Source organism: Mytilus edulis, chromosome 4 (assembly GCF_963676685.1).
Source record: "Mytilus edulis chromosome 4, xbMytEdul2.2, whole genome shotgun sequence".
Lineage (NCBI taxonomy): Eukaryota > Metazoa > Mollusca > Bivalvia > Mytilida > Mytilidae > Mytilus > Mytilus edulis.
In genome coordinates this window covers 14731150-14743463 of record NC_092347.1, presented here as the reverse complement: position 1 = coordinate 14743463, position 12314 = coordinate 14731150, and the positions used below count along the sequence as shown (strand labels likewise).

At 32.3% G+C, this 12314-nt stretch overlaps 2 protein-coding genes across 2 annotated transcripts; one reads left to right on the top strand and one right to left on the bottom strand.

The window, feature by feature from the left end:
• Positions 1 to 298: 298 nt before the first annotated feature.
• LOC139519043 (uncharacterized) lies at positions 299 to 4185 on the bottom strand. Its single transcript, XM_071310802.1, has 2 exons — positions 3637 to 4185; positions 299 to 1084 (listed from the first exon to the last, which is right to left on the bottom strand). The coding sequence occupies exons 1-2, from the start codon at positions 4040 to 4042 to the stop codon at positions 426 to 428; spliced, it is 1065 nt and encodes a 354-aa protein (XP_071166903.1). The 5' UTR covers positions 4043 to 4185; the 3' UTR covers positions 299 to 425.
• Positions 4186 to 7941: 3756 nt separating this feature from the next.
• On the top strand, positions 7942 to 12014 carry LOC139521697 (universal stress protein Sll1388-like). Its single transcript, XM_071315232.1, has 4 exons — positions 7942 to 8111; positions 10214 to 10294; positions 10968 to 11080; positions 11667 to 12014. The coding sequence occupies exons 1-4, from the start codon at positions 8042 to 8044 to the stop codon at positions 11865 to 11867; spliced, it is 465 nt and encodes a 154-aa protein (XP_071171333.1). The 5' UTR covers positions 7942 to 8041; the 3' UTR covers positions 11868 to 12014.
• Positions 12015 to 12314: the final 300 nt, after the last annotated feature.

Genomic DNA, 12314 nt, shown 5'->3' with positions numbered 1-12314 from the left:
TATACATATCCTTTGTATTGATTAACTTTATTTCTTTGGGACTTTAAATTCCCTTATTTTATATTTTCAAAAAGGGTCTTTTTTCACATATTCAGGCAAAATGTTGATTTGATGGTTACCATGGCAACGGGCATAATACAGGGAAAATAAAGACAGAATTTTGACCATCTACCAAAGTTCTTATGATATAGGGCAAAAAAAATTACTTCTGTGACATGCCATGAATCACCTTCTGCATGATTTTTACAAAGACCGGTACTTAAATTGCTAAGTTTTGGTTTCTTTAATATTTAAACTTTTTAGAGATTTCCGTTTTGTTGATCAGGAATATACAATACTATCTAATAAACTTGACATCTTATTCTTAAATAAGCCAGATACTCAAATGGTCTGGAACATATATATATATATGTTGGATCCATATGTTACAAGCCACTTTGATGTCTTGAAATTTCCAATCTTAATTTGGCATTTTGTAATTCCATGTTTTCGTTTTTCAACAGTAGATTAGTTTTTTCAAGATTCAAAATTTCGAATTTAATAGCTGAAATATCTCTCTCGGAAACGGATAATGATGGACATACGTTATCTCCGACACCAGATAATTTCCATTCGGTTTGAATGGCAATCGATCGAAATTCTGGAATTCGACGTACAGAACTGTCTGTGTCCCTCACATTAACCATTTGTTGAAAGTTGTTTGGTTCTGGTTTTATCACTACACCCGGCATATAGATTCTATCCTGACTAAAGTCCAAAACATTGTCTTTTGACGAATTTTGAATAGTGCTTTCACCCGAGTTTTGTCTGAGTTTTGTCGAAGAATATTCTGAAAGAGGCCATGATGTTATTTGACTAGTTGACATTTCATTTTCAATATTAACGGAATGGTGCTTTTGGACTGGCAAGGTTGGTTCAGCAGTATTCAGCCTCCCGGTAGGTCTGTTTAATTCATTATTATTTCCAAGGTGATGGTTTGGAATAACATTAGATTCACAAAACGAAAGTTGTTGGTGTTGTAAAGTACTATTCACGCTTGTAACGTTATTTGAAACGATTGCATCTTCTTGATTTTGTGTAAGTCCTGCAATAAACATTAAAACTTTCAACAATGCATATATTTTTTCTGTCAAAGAGGAACAACTCAAAAATATTTTTTTATACTTTAATACATAAATGTTCTACAAAAAAAACCAATATACTCAGGACTCTACCTGAATTTCTGTCCCTTTTTCTAACATGTCCTCATTTCAGTCCGTGACGATTTCTTCTAAATTTAACTATTGTATCAATTATTAATATGTTTTTCGTACTCAATATGCATGCAGTAATTGCGACTTGATCATGTTGATGATACACAAGCAACAATTGAAGAATCAATCATTCATTTTATAATAGGCGAGCTATCGTCATTCATCAATAGATGCAATTAGTTCTAAAAGTATTATTATCAGTACACGTGTAGTCAATAAATGAATGCAGTCATTATACTCATACATGTACGTAGTTCCTGAATCGGTGATGATTTTTCTGTATTCAGTTTATTCAGTCTTCAAACTATTATTAAAAGCCCTTCAGAGTGAAAATTTCATATCTTCTCTCAATTATAAAATGGTTAAGTAGAGATATAAATATGTCATCCACTACTGATTAGGGGACAGATGATATAACATAAACAGATGTTTAAAACAAAAACTGAGTGTGTAAATTTTTGATAAACCCTCAAGTTAAGAAATTACAAAAGTAAAAAGTAAATATTCTGATTTAGTTTTACATCTACACATTACCTCATCAGATATTAAAAAGAAGAAGCACGAGTTTTGAATAACGTACTATTTTTCATAGTTTTATATGTTATATTTAAGCTTTGAATCTTTAATATGGTAAATTTCAGTAAATTTCAACAGCTTAATTAAGTTCATTACATATACATTAATTTGTTGTTACTAAAATACTATGAGAGCTCAACCATACCCTTTTATTGCATGTATTGTCAATTTGATAGATTGTCAAAAGATGTTAAGAAGAAAAAAAAAGAAAAGAATATAAGAAGAACAATTAGGTCTTTTCTCATCTAGGGGATAGATCCCATTGATACTAAATGATACCTCAATATTTTTATGGTAGGGGTGTGCCATTCTGGCCTAAAAAATGAACAATTTTAATATACATGTAACATAACGTTCAGCACCTAAAGTCAGGAGCAGATCCAGAACTTTTTGTAAAAAGGGGGGGGGGGCTGACTGACCTAATAGGGGGCCGCTCTAGTCATCAGTGATTCCCTAAATAATAAACCAAATTTTTCCCATGAAAAAAGGGGGGGAGGCATTTGGAACTTATTTAGAAGGTGAACTTTCATATTAATTTATTAGTTTAATTTAGTATAATAACATTTACTATTTATAATTCAAGATTCTGAATAGCATATTCATATATGAAATGAAGATCATACATACCCCATTTCAATATATATAGTTATCAAACGTAAATGTATTTTTATATAATATGTTATAAAAAGGAGGGTCATTTTTATATAAAACCTCTCAAAAAAGTGGGAGGCAGTGCTGTGTATTTACTATTAATCCATTTATGCAACAATTGCCATTTGTGGATCAGGATACAATAACATGTGCTTCCTGTCATCTAACAAATTTTAATTGGAGTGACAGTTTAATTTGATATTATGGTGTTTTTTTAAGTGGTGCAGATGATAAGCCCAACATCATTTTGATGTGATTTCTCGGGCTTAGTTGCAGGACTGTATTTGTGTTTTCAAGTTTTTAAAATGGATAAAAAAAAGTACACCAAAGATAACCAAAATAAAACCAGAATTGGTAAACATGAGTTATTTCAAAGTGTGATATGGTTAAAGAGCAATGACAACTATTGATCATGTCGTAAGTCAGGAGCCTCTGGCTTTTTTCATGTTTGTTAGCTTTGTATGTTTTTTTTTAAATTTTAGTTCATTTATGATTTGGAGTTGAATATGACGTTCATTTTCGCTGAACTAGTACACATTTCATTGAGGGTCCAGCTAAAGCCCGCCTCCTGTAAGCTGTTTTTGATCAGGTTGTTGTCTCTTTCACATATTCCCCGTTTCCATTCTCAATTTTATTATATACACCACCAACTAAAATATGTCATATAAAAAAGAAGATGTGGTATGATTGCCAATGAGACAACTGTCCAAAAGAGACTAAAATGTCACAGACATTAACAACTATACATTGTAGGTCACCGTACGGCCTTAAACAATGAGCAGCCCATACCGCATAGTCAGCTAAAAAAAAAGGCCCCGATAATACAATGTAAAACAATTCAAACGAGAAAACTAACGGCCTTATTTATCATGTTTATATAAAAAAAAATGAATGTATAACAAGGATTATACGAATATATAAGTGAGTGAACCATACAATTTGTTTTATCCTGACGGATTTTCCTTACTAATAACCGTTTATGGCATTTATGCTAAGTTGGTTGGTCATGAGGGTTGAAATAGGATTTATATGGCTTAGATTAGAAAATTTTACAAAATTTTACGACGGACGCCAAGTGATGTAAATAGCTCATATGATTGGAGGCACCTTAGCATCAAGACAGCTAACACATATCTAAATCTTATATTGTACAAACCTTGTCCAATGGGTGATTTAAGCTGGCTCTCAGACTCGTACGACGACTGTGAAACATCTACTACATCGTCTGTACGTTCGGCATCATAATCTTGTGATGTGTGTTGACTTCCGGACGACTTTCTCTTCTCTGTTAATCTCATGTTAGACCATTTGATTTTCAATTCTCTAACAGTTCGTCGATGTAATCCTAGTGCATTTATACTATCAGTTATTCTTTTCCAAACGAGATTTTTCCTGGCATTTATCATGGCATTAGTGTGGCGCGAATTTAGAAGTTCGTAATGATTGTCAATCATTTTTTTCAATACTTGTATTTCCAACAATTCCCAATTTTTGTTACGAATCCTTTTTGACTTCCCAAACATATAACCCGGAAATTGATCAAAGCGTCTATTCGTATCCATGTTATTATTGTCCTCTAAATTCTAACAGGTGTACACTTTATACGCGTGTTTTATAACGAGAAGTATTCAACAGACAAATTGTAACCTTTTCTTTGTCCTTGAGAGTTGTATCTTAACTATTTAATGAGCTCACTAGTCCGTTGCTATGGAAAATCACTTTATAAATACGATACATTAATTTAATGACTCAGTAGAACGTGATGCGATCGATTTATGTCGTCTGCTAATCATTAATATAATACCATGTCGGATAATGAGACCATTAACGAGTTCAAAGTACACATTAAAATGTGATAAATTATTTAAATGTAAATTAATGCTTTACTACAGTAACTTCCAATCTATTGTTGATTATACTAATGAAATACACATTACTAGAAGAATAACATTTTTCGAAAAGTTGTATTTTAAATTATATCTTGTGTTATAATCTGATGCATGAACGTTGTGTTTGAGTGCAAACAATTAATGGTTTCTTCAATAAAAGAAAGAATCTTACCATTTTTAAATGTACAACGGGGAAAGGGAATTCTATAATAGGCAAAACAATAGGACTGAACACAACACTAATGATGTTTTACACGATTACTAAGAATAAACTAAGAATGTTTCAGCACTTTCTTTAATTCAAGAGATATTGATTATTTAGATATCCTAGCTACAAGTTAACAAGAACTATCTTTAAAAAAGATATCCGACGTATTAAAATTTGAGTATATGTTTAAAACTATCATTTCGATAACCTTCAGAAGCACAAAGATACCATTTAAAAAAACGTTTTCTTTGTTTGTGTTGTAGTATTCTCGGTCCTCTTATCTTTCTGTTTACATTCACCAAAACCCCGCGGAAATCTCACATGCGTAGGTGCGTTTTAAAAGTCATGTACGTTCGTACAACAAAGTTTACATTAAAAATTATATAATTGTCCCGAATAAACAGCTGTCACGGATGCAAAGAGCTATTGGAGAAACAATTATTTTAATAAAAATAATATAAATCTTTGTAAAATCTATTTCAAATATTTATAGTTTTTCACTTGCTTTCCATCACGATATAATTAACGAGACGTTTTTTCGAACACAACCAAATCACCCACCATGACAGCATTTTGTCAAATCACAGAAAGGATTTTCGAGCATGCGTATTCTGTTGCCATAGTTAAGCGTCCTTAATTTCAAAGGGCACAAACCGAAACTATACCGACTACGTTGGAAAAAGAAACAACCTAAGACACACTTATTCTTTCTTGATTACAACATCTTCACTCTCGTTGAAAAAAACCACCACAAAAACATCAGACGTAACATCTTAAATTTGTTTGCACAAACTTCTTCCCTTGTACAATGTTTAGAAATACTGTCATCCCTGAACAAATTTTATGTTCCAACCAACAGTTAAACCCTTCTTAAAATAAGGCGTCTAAAATGTATAAATACGTAGCTACATCTGGTCGAAGTATTGATGTTAAATCCGATTCCTCGTTAAGGCCTAGGATGAGTTTCGCGATCTCTGCATGTTATAGAACCCTTGCGACAATTCTCAGACGGATCCTTTATATATATATATATATATAGTTGCAGAATGTCTGCCACTATCTAGCATACCTTTACTTTTCACTATATCAGCTAAAATGTTACACCCTCTAGAATGGTCGACATATCTTATTGAAATAATCATATTCTTATTCTAGTGTTGAATATAAATGAAATATTCGACACTGAAAATTATACTAGTAGTAACAATCAGTAAAAAGGCATATTTTAAATTGATAATATTACGTTTACACAGAAATTGGAGACACCAAAAAGATTTGTGTATGTACGAGTAGTGTTCGAGTACAGGAATAAGCAGCCGCCGGGTAGCGGGTGGTACCAACTGATGCTGGGTACCATCGAAATATGATTATCGGGATGAGCAGTTTCCCGGAACCGGGTATTAACTGCTGCTTGCATGCTTACCGAGTTATTGTATAGATAAAGCAAATTTCTGTATTCTTGGCTACATTGGTATTTGACTATGGTCAGGTTGTATGATAGAGGTTTGTTTGGTGACAAGGTTATGCTTTAAATCACCAGTAGATAAGAAAGTCATTTTATTTGTTAATATTCGTTGGTTCATTCGCATTATTCGACATCAATACATATTATGCTTTCATGCTGAGAAATCCACTCGTTATTTTAACGGTGTCATTCACTTAGAATAACTCGGTCCTCAATCTTTTAGAAAAGTATTTCTTTATATTCACCACAGTAACTGAGATCAACCCCATTGTTATGCCCCGCAACGTTTTAGTTAGAGGATTATTGTTTTACCCTGTCGGTACGATACGATCACTGATCGAACACACTCAGCATGGAAAACTAGACTAAGCAACTCAAACCCCACTAAAAACCGTGGATGATCGCATGTGCTCACGAAGGATTAGAAGATCCTGCTTATTATGTGACACCCATTGTGGTACTCTTATAAAGTACGCTGATAAGCTTTATCGAGTGATAAGGCATTAAAATGGTGTATTGCACCCAAATCGAAAATCGAAAATTCCTTTTTGCGTCCAAATTGAAGATCTCTTTTTGTCTCTGTAGTCTCATTGATACACAATAAAACTGATACTGTTAGTTTTGTTTTAAGTGAACTATGGGTAGTTCAAAGCCGATCTTTTTTTAACCATAAATAATCATGTTATCCACTTTTTGGCACTGCTTTTACGGCATTTTTCGGCTTGTAAAGCTCTCCAACTTAGTGCTTTATATTGCATTCCAACTTTTTATTTAGTACAGCGCCTCTGGGGAGTTATATGTAGATGGAACGCGCGTTTAGCATAACAAATGATGAACCTGTTTTTTTTTATGAGTTTTTGAAGACTCAAATGTACAGTTTGTTGTGATAATTGCTCAAGATTGTTTCTTCCTTTACCATGAATTTAAGACGTTATTGTTTTAAATCTTCTTTGAAGTTCAGTCACCGATATCAGACTTATAAAATAACAATCAATTTTGTTTTATTTCTCATTTGTATATTTCGGAGTTTAGTATGACATCCATTATCACTGAACTAGTGTACATTTTGTTTAGGGGCCAAATGAAGCATGCCTGTGCGTGCAGGAATTTTTCGTTGCGTTGAAGGTTACAATAAACCATTAGATTTAATTGGCGTAACATGGTATTCAGAATTACAAATATAGCTAATCATTATTGGTTGATATGTGCGCCCGTTATTTCTTATTTTTAGAGACTTCGTGCATTCTGGTTATGCCAAAGGCCAAATAAATCATTTTCCTTAGCAGTAACGGAACTGAGATGTCTTTTCAACGCTAGGATGAGACGTATTTCTAAAAGCAAAATTGAAAGGCATGGGAGATAAGTACAAATTACGCTAGAAAAACAACGCGAACCTATATTTTTTTAACCAAAATATACTGTTCTTATAACTGTTCTTTAATTCTAGCAAGGTTTCGTTAAAAAAAAATCAACTTTTTAAAGTCTGTATCTCGAAATCATTGTCGCCTATGGGGAAATTTAATTGTGTATCACTTTATTTCAATCTGAAGACCCATTTGTGGCCATCGACTGTCATATGCTCTTTAATCGGGTTGTTGTCTCATTGACACAATCCCTATTTCTATTCTCAATTTTATTTAACAAAAATTATATTTTCTGTTTCTAAATGGAAGTGATAGTATAACTAATTTTTCAGTCTCAATTCACGTTTTAGACAATTTAGCGCTCGGTATTTAAAATTTGACAATTGTGTGTTAAAACAGCAATATTTTATTTAATCATTTAATTGATTTTTTAAGTTTTATATGAAGGATAACACAACACCTCATTTCATCTGGTACACAATGTTTTACTGATTGTTTTAACAACGGAAACCAGTCGATAGTGACTTCTCTATGTACACATGTTGTCTTACGTGTTTACGTATGTAATCTATTCGACCTGATAAATATTTAGTTTATCAAATTTGATTAAAAATATAACATAATAAAATTTAAAAATGTCCGGAGAAGAAAGAACCGTAGTTGTGGCAATGGATGGAAGTGACAATGCGGAAAATGCATTTAACTGTAAGTTTTTAAAATCCTTTCAATATGTGTATCTGATTGTTTAAATTCATTTGATTGTTGAAGTTCAATAAATTCCTGTTTCATTGCCCTTCTGACCTTGCGAATTCATACAAAAGGTGAATTAACATAAAAAACTAAAGATGCTGTGACTATTTGAAGGAAAATAATCAATTTTTCGCCATTTATTGAAAAGAAGAAGAGACAGTTAAGTAACTACATTTCATTTGAATGTATGTCCCATTTATAGACATCTGTTGTCTCAAGATGTCCTACGGCTTTCATCAATACAGCTCGTTGACGTATTGTTTGATATTAGTGTATGTAAAAATACATGTTTTTCATATCATATATTTTTTATTTTCATTTAAGATACACAATATTTCTTCAATTGACTTTTATCATTCACCAAGGTTGTCAGTCTCGTGGATACGAAAGAATGTAAGCCCTTTAATGACCATAAATGAGGCCACAGCCTTGTAGTATGATCATGATACGGCTAGTCAGGACACTTTGTTCAAATAATGCATCATTTTGAAATTATAATATTTAAATAAAAATTTCAATAATCCTCATAGCCTTGACTTGTATGTCAATTACAAAATGTTGTCGTAAAGTACTGAGATGAAGCCATAGGATAGTTTTGTTTGTCAATCTTTGATTTTTACTTTAGATCTATATTTAATACAATATACACGGTCCACTGTTACCACAAAATAGTTTAGAATATTACTGTACATACTCAATAGATGCAGGCACATTGTACGTAGATATTGTGCTAAACTCAACGAAATCATCGGCCATATACGGAAAATGATTGGCAGTTATGTTGACAAAGCATATTGTATTTTTGTTAACTTTGACATGTTAAAAGTCTAAATAGTTTCTTTTGTTTTTGTTTTTTTATATCTTGCCTGCAGTAGACTCCTTACTCCATAAGGAAATGTTACTGTTACGTAAAAAGTCAGTAAAGAAGATTCTGTTATTCCAGATACATATAGGCTATCCTTATTCTTATGAGAATTTGTTAAGTAAATTGAAGACTAAAACCGAATTGTAGATGTTGTCTTGCTGTTTATTTTTTTTATTATTCAACTTTCTATCTATGTATATTATTTTTTAAGATATCAGACAAAAACGCCAAACAATGGTTAAACAAATTATCAAAGAGCAATAACTCTATTGCTCGTCTAATAAGGAGTCTCTGTAGTTTCTCTGTATCTATTATAGTTTTCAAGATATAAGGAAAAATGAAGAAAAAAGAATGATAAAATTTGTCATTTAGGGCAATAACTCCTATAAGTAGTCGTCCGACATTCTGAACCGTTTTGCTCCTGTCAGATTTTCTCTATTGGTAACGGTTTTCAAAATAATAGACAGAACTGGTATTTTTGCCCTGTGTTCTTTCTTTTAGCCATGGTAGCTATGTTGGTTGGCAGGCGGAGTCAACGGGCACATTTTTCTTTCACTCAAATATCGTATATTGATTGTGGCCAATATTTGTAAAATTTAGTAGTTTCAAAGGAAAATATTTTGTGAAAGTTAACTGCCGACGGATGACGACGCGAAGTGATGACCAATGCTCACTTGGCCTATTGAGTCAGGTGAGTTAACCAGAGGCCCTTTAGAGCATCTTTGGTCTATGTAAAGATGGGTAAAATCGTCATTTTAGGGCAATGACTACTATATGGAGCTGACAGACAATTTCGACTAAGTTCATATATGTGCAGACCTTGTCTAGCTAATCATTTTACTGTTGTATTTATACAACCAAAGTTTTCTCCGCAAATGCAAAAAAAAAAAATGGTAAAAAGGCCTTGACCTTGAAAAAAAACCCAATAATTAATGATATCTTCGAATCTATTAAACTGTTATGGGATATTGGAAATAGCATTCAGAAGAAAAACGTTTGTCAACAATGAATGTACATGAATAAGTGGGTTTTGTTTTGTTTTAATGATATATCTGACGAGTTTGAGGATTGCTAATAACTTTTGTGAAAACGAATTCAATGGATACGTCCTGTTTTTTGTTGTTGTTTGACAAATGAATAACAACTTTTCTTTAATACCTCTAGTTATCAAAAGTATATTTTACAATTTTAGGGTACGTAAAGAATGGTTTTAGATCAAGTGACAGACTGGTAATTGTTTATTGCGCAGAATACAATCGGATAAATTCACAACGTAAGTTGCAAAATATTATAATGAATAATTAGGAATGTGAGCTAACTAAATGTCAACAAGAGGTTAACACACTAAAACAAGCGGTCAACATTCTGAAGAGAAACTGCCAATACAATGGCTAAAACAAAACGACAGACGACACAAATACAAACAAGTCACAAAACAATTTATTTAAAACTAATGACTAAAGCATAAGTGTTCCAGATACAAAAGGCACATTCAAACTCATATCATTAGGTCAAAATAAACTGACAACGCAATGGGACAAAAGAAAATGACAAAGAGACAAACACCAATATACAAAACACAATATAGAACACTAAAGACTGAGCAACTCTCAGTTACCTTCTCTTCTGAGAATTGAGTTAAACATTATGTTTAAAATTTCCCATTAAAAGACATATATATACAATGACTTTTAGAAATAAGAATTCAAGACTTAAACATGTCCAGGAATATCATAGACTTATATAATCAATCAAGGGGCTACAATTTAAAATGCAATACTTCTTACACGTAATATCAACTCGAAGAATGTTCGCATCACTAAAAGTACAAATTCTACTCATATAGAAACAGGGCAGATACAGCAACATCTTTAATACTGATATACGGTGTGATGCTGTATCTTACCGTATCACAAATCATTTATCTATGTGTGTTGTTTTTGTAGCTGTAACATTGATGTCTGTAGACCCGACGCTAGTTACAAACCTTGTGGCACAAGAAGAAGAACATGTAAAGGAAATAGCAGAGAAATTCAATGCTCTCGTAAAAAAGCATAAGGTAAGAATCGATCTGGATTGAACACACTCAGGATCTGTATTGTAATCAAATTGGTTTTGCATGGAACAAATCCGAGCTTACCGATCAAGCGGAACTGATCAGTACAAAATTAAAACCACACAAGTTTATTTCTCAAATATAGTTTAGATATATATCAGATTTTGAAGATACAGAAAATGAGGAGACGCAATACACGACAGAAACAACCATGATCTGGCTTTAAATAGGTGGGGGGGGGGGGGGAATCACGTTTATAAAAACAATGTTTTTTTATTTATCATATCCTAATTAAATTGTATTTCTCTAAAATGGTAAAATGCAGTACCCAAAGATTACTTTTCCCGCAAATTAATGGTTCTAAATAAAACTTGGTCTTGTTAAATATTTTTTGTCCGTTGAACATGGAAGATACTGGTTAGCTTTTAGAACAGATTATGTGCCATTCCGGAGCAATGATAAAATTATGATCCACTATGTATTAATAGACAAATGATAATAGTAAGACCACATGATACTGGAAATATACAAAACTTAATACGATCTACAACTAGTGACAACTTTGTAAATTATCTGTATTATATTTTAGATAAATGGTAAAGTAGTACGAGTCAACGGCGATGCAGGGCCAGGTATTGTTGATGTAGCAAATAGAGAAAAAGCGGTATATGTTGTTGTCGGAAGCAGGGGACTGGGTAAAATACGGAGAACATTTTTAGGTAGCGTTAGTGACTATGTTCTGCATCATTCACTTGTTCCTGTAATAGTGTGTAAAAATGAAAACGATTAGCAAACATCGTCAATTTCAAATGAACAGAATGTGTAATCAGATTATTTGACGCTGTTTGATATTATATATATTTAATTGGTATTTTCATAAACTATAGATATTTGTTGAAGATAATGTTTTGAATAAAAGTCAGTATTATATCGTTTATATCAGTCTATTGTTATATTAGTACGGCATTATGTTTTTTATACAATAACTTTGTTGTTGGCGTCTTTGTCAGCATTATTTGAATATTTTTTTTGTTTTTTTTTTTAAGTCAGTTGTAATGTTAGTGTGTGATATGTTTACACAGTTTTGCCGGGCATCTGTCAAACTAACCAATTATGTTAGTATAACGGACCTATAAACATCTGTCAATCTAACCAATTATGTCAGTATAACGGACCTATAAACATCTGTCAAACTAACCAATTATGTCAGTATAACGGACCTATATACAACTGTCAA